This window comes from Arachis hypogaea, chromosome 2 (genome assembly GCF_003086295.3).
Source record: "Arachis hypogaea cultivar Tifrunner chromosome 2, arahy.Tifrunner.gnm2.J5K5, whole genome shotgun sequence".
In the NCBI taxonomy this organism is placed as follows: Eukaryota; Viridiplantae; Streptophyta; class Magnoliopsida; order Fabales; family Fabaceae; genus Arachis; species Arachis hypogaea.
Genome location: NC_092037.1, coordinates 45,541,499 through 45,555,582, shown reverse-complemented (window position 1 = coordinate 45,555,582; position 14,084 = coordinate 45,541,499). Strand labels below are relative to the sequence as shown.

General features: G+C 42.6%; 2 protein-coding genes across 8 annotated transcripts; both read left to right on the top strand.

Annotated features, from left to right (window-relative positions):
* Window positions 1-349: 349 nt before the first annotated feature.
* LOC112743718 (glycerol-3-phosphate dehydrogenase SDP6, mitochondrial) lies at window positions 350-9,864 on the top strand. 7 transcript variants are annotated; one of them, XR_003172237.3, is made up of 8 exons: window positions 390-890; window positions 4,171-4,644; window positions 5,220-5,551; window positions 5,940-6,100; window positions 6,312-6,570; window positions 7,440-7,974; window positions 8,653-8,768; window positions 9,172-9,690. XR_003172237.3 is itself a non-coding variant. In XM_025793031.3 (6 exons), exons 1-6 carry the CDS (start codon window positions 518-520, stop codon window positions 9,469-9,471), a joined length of 1,899 nt encoding a protein of 632 aa, XP_025648816.1. In that variant the 5' UTR covers window positions 350-517; the 3' UTR covers window positions 9,472-9,864. The 7 variants fall into 7 exon arrangements, 4 of the variants coding, with proteins under 4 accessions (XP_025648816.1, XP_072073448.1, XP_029147792.1 ...); XR_011872615.1 differs by lacking the exon at window positions 7,440-7,974 and having other exon boundaries at window positions 9,172-9,864; XR_003813325.2 differs by lacking the exon at window positions 8,653-8,768 and having other exon boundaries at window positions 9,172-9,864.
* Window positions 9,865-11,263: 1,399 nt separating this feature from the next.
* On the top strand, window positions 11,264-12,001 carry LOC112724661 (uncharacterized). Its single transcript, XM_025775422.1, has one exon. It carries the CDS (start codon window positions 11,264-11,266, stop codon window positions 11,999-12,001), a length of 738 nt encoding a protein of 245 aa, XP_025631207.1.
* The last annotated feature ends 2,083 nt before the right edge of the window (window positions 12,002-14,084 follow it).

The following is a 14,084-nucleotide window of genomic DNA, read 5'->3' as shown; positions in this document are numbered from 1 at the left end:
GAGCGTTGGTGAGGAATTTGAAAGTTTCTTCTGAATTTTTTAATGTGTCTTGAATCTCGACAGTTATGATTTTGATCGAGGAATAAGAAGAAGAGTCATTCATAATGGTGAGTAGCGCACTTTGAAAATGATTGAATAACACGAGTATTTAACACATTTGAGTTGGGTGAGAATAATTTTTGTTGAATTTGACCTGACTTATAAAATTTATAAACCAAAAAGACGTGTATGTATTGTAACTTTATTCTTAGTAACTATATTTAATGGAGCTCTCTAGGAGAGTTGCATTAAATACTTTGCCTTGTTTCTTCTTTGGACGTTTTAGCCTTGCACTGGATAAAAGAAAAAAGATCACATCTCAAGTATTTTACTATTTTACAACAATCGACAGAAATTTGATTCCGGAGACATATTCCCAAAAAATAATCCAAGAAGTTCTTTTTATTTCATTTCATTTCAATATAGAGAAATATCATCCCCCCTCCAAATTCTCTCTCCCTTTAAAATTGTCTTTTCCATGACTGCCACAGCTCGTCTGAGGCGAATCGGCACCGCTGTCGTAGCAGCCGTCGCCACTGCATATGGCGGCACAATCCTTCTCGTTCCTCCAGTCTCTGCCAATGATCATGGTGGCGGTGGATCCCACCTTGCCGCCATCCGGCAGAAGATCCACGACCCTAGCGCCACCGTTCCATCAAGAGAAGTCCAGCGTTCGTCGCTTATCGGGACCAGTCCAGCTAACCCCCTTGATGTTCTCGTCATTGGTGGGGGCGCCACGGGTTCGGGCGTGGCACTGGATGCCGTGACACGTGGACTCCGCGTTGGTCTCGTTGAGAGAGAGGATTTCTCTTCGGGAACTTCCTCCCGCTCCACTAAGCTCATACATGGAGGTATGTCTGATTTGTTTGCCAGTGAACGCCAACTGAAATTGTTTGAACATTCTAGGCACGAGAATTTGCAATTGGTGGCTTTTGGGAGTGTTTGACAACTAAACACCTAGATAATTAGGTGCAAAATAAAACTGATTATGTTACGGACTAGCTGTATAGTGATGGTCATTCGTGTATCGTCGGCGTCGGTCGATAGTCGTAAGCGGTGATGGTGGGCAGTTGGTGACGTTAGCAAAGGTGGTAAAATATTGTTGAGAGAAAATTCGCTTGATATAAACCAACTTAAATTTATTTGTTTTTTTATACTAGTTTTAGGCTTAAATTGATTGAGAGAAAAGTCAGAAAATAAAATTTAATTTGTTTGTTTGCGGGGCTACCAAACGGTAATTTAGAAAGAACTAGGCCACATTTTGTGCATAACTGGCCTCGGGTTTTTCCAAACACCCCCTTATATTAGGTGTGATTAATAATTTAGGGGCGTTCAACAGCAGGACTGACTAAAAATCAAGCATGGGTCCACAGCATATTTTGTTGGGTTTTTGATTTGTCAATTTTGTAATTTTCGGCTTGAGTTTTGGCCATGGTTTGGGTAGGCATTATCTGGTCTGAAATCAAGTTCTATAACTAAAAAATATATTTTAGGGTAGAATTGGTAATAAAATGTTATGTTTTCATACTTTAGTTAATATTTTTATATTATATGGTGTCATTTTTTATTAAAATTAATTTATTTTATTATAAATGTTGTATAAATGTTTATTAAATTTAATCTTTAAGAGTAAGATTTTAAAATGGTCTCGATAAAATATTAGAATTGAGTCCGGAACTAATTAAACCCACCCGACATGGACTCTCCAAGGGTGGGGTTTATCTAATAGAGTTAGTGGCTAAAATGTGGAAAGATCCATCGTATCTTTGGAGGCAGGAGAGAGCAGTATTTGGAAGGATATATCTTACATCTTTGACGGTCAAATTAAGAAACTAACCTTTAAAAGTTTCATTTTTTTTTGTTCTTGGATACAAAATAATGGAGAAGAATAAACTAGCTAAATGTTGGAACGACGTGGTGTTTTTGAAACAAAGTATTTTCGGATTTGATTTGATTTGATTTGATTTGAAATGAATTGAATTAGCAATGTATTGTGTTTGGAATTAATTATGTAAAATAGGAGTTGATTTAATTTACAAATTGATATAAACATTTGATTTTACATTTTTATCCTATATTTACCATGCAATCTACAACCACCGTCGCGGGTAACTGGACTACCACCTAACCTCCGCCACTTCTTTCCGTTTTCCAACCCTTATCTTCTATCCTATATGCCAACCTGTGGTCTATTATGCAAAACCTGATTCTGGGAAATGGTTCACATGAAGGTTATGATATGAAAAAAGGATGAGTGTACTATAAGGGGAGGCTGGTGTAACCTAAGAACTCTTCCTGTATTCGCATGATTCGTTCAAGAAATCCACAATTCAGTGTTAGGAGGACGCTCTGTGTTCCTCGGACGTTCAAGAGAATATCTAGGAAGCTATGGTGGGAGGGTATGAAAGGAACCATCCAGATGTTTATCCAGAGGTGACGCTATCACCAGCGGGGTTGCTGCAACCTCTCCCCATTCCTTTTCAGGTTTGGGAAGACATCTCAATGGATTCCAATGGGGGACTACCTGAAGCTCAGGGGCTCGATACTATTTTGGTGGTAGTGAATTGTCTCCCAAAGTATTCCCACTTCATGGGCCTCTCACATCCGTATACAGCTAAGGATGTAGCTTCCCTATATGTTAAGGAGATAGTGAGACTGCCGGGTTCCCAAAGTTTGTTGTCATAGATCGAGTTCTGGTCAGAACTATTTAGACAAGCTCGTACTAAGCTGAAATACAGCTCAGCATATCATCCCCAAACCGTTTGTCAAACCGAGCAAGTAAATCCGTGCCTTGATATGTATCTTTGATGTTTCGTGGAAACTAAACCTAAGCAATGGCCTGGGATTCTCTTCTCGGCAAAGTTGTGGTTTAACACTACTTACAGTGCATCCACAAAGACAACTCCATTCAAAGCCCTGAATCATCCAGACCCTTCCACAGCCTACCAAAGAGCAGAAACACCATTGCCATTGAGGAAGTGAACCAATGTTAGTGGAAATGGATGCTGTCGTAGATGAACTGAAATGGCAGTTAACTGATGCCCAAAGTCGTATGAGGAATCAGGTAGATAAGAAGAAAAGAGAAATGCATTATTAAGTTGGGAACATGGTGCACTTGAAGATCCAACCTTATAGGTTGAGGACACTTGCCTCAAGAATGACTCAGAAATGCATACCAAGATTTTATGGCCCATTTGAAGTTGTTGAAAGAGTGGAAGCTGTTGCATAATAGATTGAAACTTCCCCCAGAGTCAAGGGTGCACCTTGTGTTCCATGTATCCCTGCTTAAAAAGTGCACTACTGAAATGTTTGCTGCCAACCCTTACCCAAGGACCTTGCTGCAGATTGGAAATTGAGGGTCTCTTGCTGAAATTGTGGTTGGGTAACAGAATTCTCAGCACAAGGTTGACATACTGATCAAATGTCAGAACATGCCAGAATTTGAAAGTTCTTGGGAGCTAGCAGCAGATATCAAGCTTAATTTCCCTGATTTCCACCTTGAGCACAAGGTGGTAGGTTTGGCGGGGAATATTGTAAGCTTTAATGACAAATTTCCTAAGGGTTTGCTGGTGTATACATAGTAAATTCAGTGATAGTTTGGGAATTGGGTAAAATCAATGAATGGATAGATTAAGTGGGTAAGTGGGCCCTCCAGCGTCTAACTAACTTGTAAGAGTGTCTTAGCAAGGGAATGCTTAGATGCTTTCAGATAGGGGATGAGGCATATAAGGGGGATGCAGAGTTGGAGAGAGGTAGGCTGAGATTGGGAATCGGCTTGGAGGGTAAGGCTGCTGTAGTGCCTTGTTTCCCTTTGCTTCGAGTTGATTCTCTTCTATCTTCTCTTTTACTATCAGTGTGAATAATACAAGCATATCACTCCTTCTATTTTCTGTGTTTTTGGTTTCTTACAGATCTTCTGTTAACTTGCTTTTAGTATTATTGCATACCCTTGTCATTTTTTAAAATAATTCCAAAATCATTTTCAGTTTTAATCTTAACACTGTAGAAATTGACTACTCAAATATTTTGAATTCTATAAAGAAATAGTTAGTAGATATATATTATGTTCTCCAGTTTTTATGGTGTTAGTACGTGTTGATCTAATGTTTAACTGTTTATATAAATTATTAGGTGTTCGTTATTTGGAGAAAGCCGTCTTTAAGTTTGATTATGGCCAACTAAAGTTAGTATTCCATGCACTCGAGGAGCGTAAACAAGTTATTGACAATGCACCCCACCTGTGCAATGCTTTGCCTTGCATGACTCCATGTTTTGACTGGTTTGAAGTAGTGTACTACTGGATTGGCTTGAAAATGTATGACTTGATTGCTGGAGCACGATTATTGCACTTATCAAGATTTTACTCTACAGAGGAGTCTGTTGAGCTCTTTCCCACTTTGGCAAAGGAGGGAAAAGGTAGAAGACTGAGAGGCACTGTTGTGTATTACGATGGGCAAATGAATGATGCTAGACTTAATGTTGGATTGGCTTGCACTGCTGCATTAGCTGGTGCAACGGTGCTGAACCATGCTGAAGTTGTATCTTTACTGAAGGATGATATTGGTGAACGGATAATTGGTGCACAAATAAGGGACACTTTGACCGGTAACATGCAATTTTATTTTATTTTGTTAGTCTAGATATCTTTGATTTACCTTTCCGTTTGCATGATATATTGAAGGACACCTATATATTGTACGGTAGGACACAGTTTGAAGAATCACTTGTAGATTTAAAGTGCGTAGTCACAGCCAACTCCCCCTACATTCCTCTGCGTTTTATTTTAGGGGAAAAAGCTGCTGCCTTCTATCAAAAAGAGGGAAATAAAAAAAGTTGCAGTGGAATATGAAAGTGAAAAACTGGAGTATTTTGTAAGGAACTTGTGGGTTGGCATTGTTGAGTTTTTCTTTTACGATTATTTTTGTTGTTATTTATTTTTAAGAATAAGATTGATTTTATCAGAACAAAAATGATCATATATTGATATCAATATGGTCGGTTCATTTAATAAGGATTTCAGATGTCATTTAATTTAGTATTTAATGTGAATCAAGTGACAAATAACTTCCAGTTGCATTTGTAACAGTTGGCATACATCTTAGTTTGTGACTTTTAAACCTAACAACTAGTTTTTCAATACCTCAATAGTTAAAAGTTCTATTTTTATATATATATTTCAGGCAAAGAATTTGATACATATGCAAAAGTAATTGTGAATGCGGCTGGCCCATTTTGCGACTCCATAAGGAAAATGGCTGACAAAAATGCAAGAGATATGATTTGTCCAAGTAGCGGCGTACATATCATACTCCCTGATTATTATTCTCCCGAGGGAATGGGCCTAATTGTTCCTAAAACAAAGGATGGCCGTGTTGTTTTCATGCTACCATGGCTAGGACGAACAGTAGCTGGGACTACAGATTCTAACACCACCATTACTTTTCTCCCTGAACCACATGAAGATGAAATACAATTCATACTTGATGCTATATCTGATTACCTTAATGTTAAAGTATGATATACCTCAAGCCACTCAGTACAGGAAACCTTTAAATTCATTATTTATCATTTTATTTCTTGAATTAGATGCAGAATTGAATATTTTCATAAATATTGTCTGAGTTATAAATATTTTTAGATCATCTTAGCCATAAACAGTATATCGCATCATGTTTCTTGCTCTACTGCCATAGAATTCAATATATTTGTTTGTAGGAAGTAGGAACCTTCCCCCTTCTCTTAATTAACTTGGTCAGCCCTCTGAAACCTTGATTAAAGAAAAGGAAAAATAATTTGATATTCCAAGTTAGACGTCACTCCATATTGATAGACTCGTTTGCTCTTTATTGATTTCTCCTTTTTTTTCATCTGTTGAGAACTAAATAATTATGGAAATTTAGGTCCGGCGCACTGATGTTCTCTCTGCTTGGAGTGGCATTCGCCCATTAGCAATGAATCCATCAGCAAAAAATACAGAGAGTATCTCCAGGGATCATGTTGTCTGCGAGGATCTCCCTGGTTTGATCACTATCACTGGTGGCAAGTGGACCACCTATCGTAGGTAATGTATAGACCAAGCCAAAAGCTGTTGACCGTTGTTAACATGTTGCAAGAGTTAGGAACTTAAACACATTGACCTTTTGACCATTCAGTAGGTCAATTTAACGAGCATAATTTAATTGCATTTCCAACTTAATTTAGTTATTGCATTTACTCACTTTGATTCCAGCATGAAATGTCCCTATTGTGATTCTGGTTAGAATATGTTTCAGCATGGCAGAAGATGCTGTCGATGCAGCAATAAAGTCTGGGAAGCTGACCCCCACCAGTGGATGTGTGACTAACAATCTCCATATTGTTGGTGGGGAAGGGTGGGATCCTGCTTCTTTTACAGTTCTTACTCAACAATATATGCGCATGAAAATATCATATAAGGGTAAAGTTGTTCCTGGGGTAATGGACACTGCGTCTGCAAAGCATTTGTCTCATGCATATGGAACATTGGCTGAACGAGTGGCTGCCATTGCTCAGGTTGGCATGTATATATTTTAAGTTTTTCATAGCAGTATTTGCACAAGAACTTTTTATAATGACTTAGTACTTGATTTATCTTATCAATGAGTTGGGTGCTTAGTTGAGATTATCGATCCATGGTGCCATCGCGATCAAATCAGATTCTAATTTGATCATTTTCTGTAGACCATGAAGTTAAATGAATTATCAACTATGCATCTTTCTAGAGATATAAAATCATTTCTTGGTACCCACCTATCTGCTTAAGTTGCTTAGACCATTACTGCTTCATCACAACCTCTCAATCTATTTGGAAATCCAAAGCATCCCTCAAAGGTCAAACCCTTTAATTGGTCAGTTGTGCTGACTGGAATTAACACCAATGATACAGGATCAAAGACCTCAGAAGGCTATTTTGTCTAATATGTGCATTGGTTGCTAGTTTAGAACCAGTGGCATATCTGTTTTTTCACTTTTCTATGACTAATTTCTAATGGAACTTGCTGTTTGGTAATTTGATGAGTATTGAGTTTGTCCTAGAGCGTTGGATCAGCTTGTATTGATTGCGATTGTTGGTTTTAGGAGAAGCAAGGAAGCCAAACTTTTATAGCAATGTGCTGTCTATGCCTATATCTTTGCTTGGTGCAGATGCTTTCAGACAAGTAGGTCTGTGGGATAGGGTTAGGTGTCTTTTAGACCAAGGTCGTCTGTTCTCTAGTTGCTTCCTTTCTCTGAGAAGAAAACCCTAGTTCTTCAAACGAGTGCTGCCACTTCATGCCTTCCTAAGGAGGCCCTCCATCCATACTCTTCTCTTTCTATCTCATATCTTGAACTCTGTGGTGTTGTCTTGATTTTGGTATTTTTAGTTAATGTTGATGTTGTAGTAGTTGATTTGGAAGAAGAGGTGAGATGTCTCATCAAGGCGACTGCTGATGGTGGAAGTTGGGCCAGCCGTGAAGAGAGAGCATAGAATGAGGAGAAGAAGAAGAACGACATCAAGAGTCAGAGGAAGGGAGGAAGGAGAGAATGCTTTAGACAGAGAGAGGAAGGAGGGCAGCATCAGCAAGATGGTGAGAGAACAGCAATAGCAATAGTTCGATGCCAATGATGGTGGCGTGACAATAATATTCCAGTGTAGCTTTCGCTGGTTGTGTGTATGCAGATTTTTCCCCCAGGGTGGTGGTTTGCCCGCTGGCATCTCTGTGGGGTTGCTGTTTGTTTCTAATGGTGCTTAGCAAAGGGACTAATGCTGGAATGTTTAAATAAGTCTTTCACTCTTTTGACGAAGAATGTGCTTGAAGTGTGGCAATGTGGTCCCAAAAACAGGTACTAAGAAAGGATTATAAGACAGAGGAGATGGTGCTTTTGGAGATGTGATCATAGAAAGGGAAAGGCAAGACATGGAACACAATGAAGACATAGGTACTTACAAATATATTTGCCGTACAATTTTAGTAGCTAACATTTGTTTCAAAAATCTAGAAGAACATCTCATAAGAATGTCTAAGAGTGGGGCGATAAGTTTGCAGAGTATAAAACTTACTAACAGAATATACAACTTGGAGAAAGAGTAACTATCTGATGTAAGATATCTTGGGGATGAGTATACAACTTACTAACAGAGTAAAGAGAAATGACCAAGATAGGGTTTTAAGGATCAAGTGATGGCAACTGAAAATTGAAAAGCAAAAGAACTTTGCCTAAACGAGGATATGTAGAAAATATGTTGAGGGGTATACAGACATTGTGCAGAAAGTATAAGCAATTAAATCTTTAATGCTGCCAGTGAAGTGAGAATAGAGAATTTGATAGGCTATACCTTGTTAGACACTAAAGAGGGGGAAATGAGTATTTACAGGATTGCTAAAAGTAGACATAAAATGACAGTGTATTTAATACAAAATGAAATGCATCAAGGATAAACAGGGTAAAATAAGATCAGGTATTTTACAAGTGTGGCTGGTACTGCTATTTATAAGATCAAGGATAAATGTGAAACTCTCGTATCCTGAGGGTGTACTGCTATAAAGCAAGTATTTCTTTCTTATTATAAACTATTACTTATTCCCTCTAAAATCTATTATTTTTTCCTATATACAGAAGACGACATTCTATAGTATAATTCACATATGAGGAAGGGGTGTATCATTGGCTTGTATATATAAACTATTTTGCGATATCACTGATATGTGCAGTTCTGCAAACAGGCTTTGAAGGTATGAACTGATCAATGTATTAGACATAGTTGGAATTCCTGTTGATAGAGTGGCTTACTGATATGGCGCCATTAATGATGTTGATCTATTATAATTTCACCATCTACAGGACGGGTTTCCGGTTTATGCCTTTTGTTACAGTACTTTCAGTGATTCAGTCGATTTGACTTTTTCCTTTTTTTATTGTTTTTGTTCTAAGAGATGGCATTAAGGGTGTGCCTAAATTATAAAGTCCAAATATTCAATATGCTGTGAAGTTTAGTTGTCACATTATATAATCATAGATGGTATTAATTTCTGTCTTAACTCTTAACCATTTGCTTTTGCATTTGATGCTAGTTTTTGTAATTTTGGTTGTCTCATCAATCAGTAAGGTTGTATTGAATATGTATTCTGTATGTAGGATGAATGCTTGGGTAAGCGACTTGCTCATGGTTACCCTTTTCTGGAGGCGGAGGTGGCATACTGTGCACGGCATGAATATTGTGAATCTGCCATTGATTTCATTGCAAGGAGGAGTCGTCTTGCTTTCCTCGACACTGATGCAGCAGGACGGGCATTGCCTCGAGTGATTCAAATATTAGCAGCAGAGCACAAATGGGATAAGTCAAGACAGAAGCAGGAGCTACAGAAGGCTAAAGAATTTTTGGAGACTTTTAAATCCTCCAAAAATGCTCAGTTCCATGACGGGAAACATAATTAGTACTGTATTTCGTCTAGCCATGTAACATATGGAAGCTCTGCAATTATTTCCTTTCTTCCTTTTTTTATTTTATTTTCAGTTTTTTTTTTTTTTTTTTATTTCATGTGTGTTATGGGGAAGTGAAGGTTGAGATGAGATGAGATGAGATGATACAAAAATAATGGCTTGGAACTATTTGATGTTTCTCAGGTTCTGGAAGTAGTAGGGGCCAATTTCGAATTTGGTGTTCAGTTGCCTAAAGTTAAGTAGGTCAGTAGGAGACATCGATCTTTGAAATCGATTAATTGACCAAATTTATTACACTATCCCTGCCAAAAGAATGATTTGATAAACTGAGTAAACCTAATACATCATTGTAACGTGTAAAGTTAAATCTATCTGTTACTTAAGATATTTGTAGTGCTCGATACAGAAGAAGCATGAGCAACTTTACTAGAGATCGAAGAGAGAATTTCAAAGGTGTGTAGGTCAACATTTAAGAGTGTGAATGTGTGATGAACTTGGGAAGAGTTTTACTGCAGTCGTCAGGCTTGGAGGAGGCCGAAACAGTCGAGGGGTGCGTTGTCGAAGAACTCCTGGTCGATGAGTTCAAATCTGAAGAGGCGTGCAAGATACTCCACGGAACTGAGCTTTGCAATGTGTCCGACGTTGGATGGTGACTTCTGTAATCCTATAGTGAGAACGGCAAGGACGATCTTCTCACTTTTCTACAGATTTTTCTGTTTTAGGATATGGGCAATAAAGTTTTAGAAGAGTTTTATTTCATTTTCTGTTTATTTAATATTTTGTATTATTGTTACAGCCTGGCTCAAGAAAGAACTTGGGCCTACCCGACCCGATCACCACCCGACCTCAACGGTCAGGTGACCCGAACCTATCCGACCCGCGCATCCTTCCGGGACAGCTGGCCACCACAGCTGTACAAGGAAGCTTCGAAGAAGGCGGGTTCTGCCCTCCTGGGACCCACACCTGACATGGTATATAAGGGAAGGGTCCTACCCTCCCTCCAGGTACGTCACACTTTCCACCTAACCTATTCCCCACTTGCATACTAGCTGACTAGAGCGTCGGAGTGTCTTCGCAGGTGGCACCCCCTCTTTCCCTCCACAACGAGAGCTCGGCTACCCGGCAGGTCCGAACCCAGCACGACCACGATTGAAGCGTTCTCACCCCCTCAAATATCCACCCGAACTGTCTGGTAACCGCCCTACCGAACATTGGCGCCGTCTGTGGGGACTGTTATGGAAGTTGTGCCGGGCCTTGGAGACCAAGGCCGAGCAGCTGGCGCAGAGGCGGCAGCCTCCGTTGCTTCACCGGGAGGGCGACGAAAGTCCCCCCGGCAACGTATCGAACCGCGCACAAGGACGCGAGAGACGTGACCTTTCGGAGGAACTGGCGGTGACAGCGCCCGAATAATGCAGGAGTTACGCCACAGAGTCCAGAACCTGGAACGACAACTAGCTGATCCGGAGCACGATCGACGGACCACCGATCCTACCTACTCCCCGTCCCCAGAGAGCCGGGAGAGAGATTCCAATCGGAGTCACCCCCGGCACGCCTCCGCTTCCATAACGGAAGCGGAAAGCACCCGAGAAGACTCTCCCATTCCGAGAAGACGAAACGACACAATCATCTACTCCCGAGGTAGGGAAACGTACCACACGGGACGAGATCGCGAAGGCGGGGAAGGAAGGCCTGTGAGGACGCGGCAACCCATGATAATGGGTGCCACCCCGTTCCATCGGTCCATCCTTGAGGTCCGGTTGCCGAGCACTTCGACAAACCAACGGACATGAGGTACGATGGAACCCAAGACCCTCTGGAACACCTCATGGCTTTCGAGGCTAGAATGAATCTGGAGGGAGTAGGGGATGAGGTGAGGTGCCGGGCCTTCCCGGTCACCCTAGCCGGACCCGCGATCCGATGGTTTAACGGCCTCCCGCAGGGATCCATCTATGGATTTTCGGACATCAGCCGTGCCTTCTTGGCTCAGTTCACAACGCGAATAGCAAAGGCAAAACACCCGATCAACCTGCTCGGGATAACCCAAAGACCCGGAGAGCCGACCAGAAAATACCTGGATCGCTTTAACGACGAATGCTTGGAAATTGACGGCCTAACCGACTCGGTGGCCAGCCTTTGCCTGACGAACGGCCTCCTGAACAAGGACTTCCGAAAACACCTTACCACGAAACCAGTTTGGACGATGCACGAAATCCAAACGGTGGCCAAGGAATACATAAATGACGAAGAAGTCAGCCAGGTCATGGCCGCCAATAAACGGCACTCCGGCTACAATCAACCTAGGCAACAGGGTAATGGGAAGAGACACAAAGAACAAGCCAAGGAGGGAGGGCCGACCAAGGCACACAGACCGTTTCCCCGGATCGGGAAGTTCACCAACTACACTCCACTCACTCTTCCCATCGTGGAAGTTTACCAGCAAATAGCCGAGAGAGGGATCTTGTCGAAGCCCCGACCACTCAATGACCGTACGGGGGGGGGGGGGGAACAAGAGCCTCTACTGTGACTACCACAAGGGCTATGGACACCAAACACAAGACTGCTTTGACCTAAGGGATGCATTAGAGCAAGCAATAAGAGATGGCAAACTCTCTGAATTCTCCCATCTCATACGGGAGCCGAGGAGACGGCAACGCGACCAAGACAGTGAAGAAGCCAAGACCCGAGCGACGAAGCGGTGACAAGAGCCAGAAGACAAAGACCACGGTCTCACGGTGATAAACGTGGTAACCGCCAAAAACACCGCGCCGAGGTCTAGGTCAGCTCACAGGAAAGACGCCAAAGTCCTGGCGGTCTCCTCCGCCCCAATGCGAAGTTCAAAGAATCCCCCATACGTCTCCTTTGGCCCCGAAGACCAATGGTTCGACGAGGCACCCGAAAACCCACCTATGTTCATCACGGCCAGGGTGGGAACCGGCCTCGTCAAACGGATCCTTGTCGACACGGGGGCGGACTCAAACATCATGTTTCGCAACATCTTCGATGCTCTAGGATTAAAGGACACCGACCTATCATCGCACCAACACGGGGTCATCGGATTAGGCGACCATTTCATCAAGCCAGACGGAGTAATATCCCTGCCGATCTTTGTGGGACAGGCACAGGGCCGAAGATCGGCAATGGCCGAATTCATGGTTCTCCGAGATTCCACAGCCTACAACATCATCTTAGGGAGGAGGACAATCAATGATGTTGAAGCGATAATCAACACGAAGCTTCTAGTCATGAAGTTTGTTACCGACGATGGATCCGTGGGGACCATAAGAGGAGATCTGGAAACGGCAGTCACTTGCGACAATGCCAGCCTGTCCTTAAGAAAGAATTCTAAGGAAGCGTCGGGGGTGTTCCTAGCTGACCTAGACGCCAGGGTAGACGACAAGCCCAGACCGGAACCAGAAGGGGACCTGGAAAATTTCAGGGTCGGCGACACGGAGGAAAAGTTCACGTTCGTCAACAGAAACCTCCCACATGAATTGAAGGAGCCCTTGGTAGAAATGATCAGGGACAATGGGGATCTGTTTGCCTGGACACCGGCTGACATGCCGGGCATAGACCCTGAAATTGTGTCACACCACCTGGCCGTGAAGCCGGATGCGCGCCCGGTAGCCCAACGGAGACGAAAGATGTTGCGGGAGAGGGCGGAGGAGGTGGCCAGGCAGACGGCCAGCCTCCTAGAAGCATGTTTCATACGAGAACTAGACTACTCGACATGGCTCTCGAATGTAGTTCTAGTAAAAAAGTACAGTGGCAAATGGAGAATGTGCGTAGACTACTCCGACCTTAACAAGGCATGCCCAAAATATTGCTTCCCCCTTCCCAACATAGATGCACTCGTCGACGCTGCAGCAGGCTACCGCTATCTGAGCTTCATGGACGCCTACTCCAGCTACAACCAGATACCGATGCACCGTCCCGACGAGGACAAGACAGCGTTTATAACGCCGGGAGGAACCTTCTGTTACAAGGTGATGCCGTTCGAGCTAAAAAACGCAGGAGCAACATACCAGAGGCTGATGAACAAGATATTCCATGACCTCATAGGCAAGACTGTAGAGGTCTATGTGGACGACATCCTCGCAAAGACAATGCGACCTGATGACCTCCTGAGTGACCTGGCAAATGTATTCGCCTCTCTCTGACAACACGGCATGAGACTCAATCCCCTCAAATGTGCCTTCGCTATGGAAGCTGGAAAGTTCCTAGGATTCATGATAACCCAAAGAGGGGTAGACGCTAACCCGGAGAAATTCCAAGCGATCCTCCAGATGAAGAGCCCGGGTTGTATCAAGGACGTCCAGAGATTGGCAGGACGACTGACCTCGTTATCCTGTTTTCTCGGAGCCTCGATAGCAAAAGCCCTGCCATTCTTTAATCTCATGAAGAAAGGGATAGCGTTCGAGTGGATGCCCGCGTGCGAGGAAGCTTTTAGACATTTCAAGGAAATCCTGGCGGCACCCCCAGTTCTCGGAAAGCCAAGGGTCGGGGAGCCGCTGTACCTATACCTCGCCATAACAGGAGAAGCCCTAGCCAGGGTTCTGATAAGAGAAGAAGGGAGGGTTCAACAACCGGTCTATTTCATAAGCAGAGCC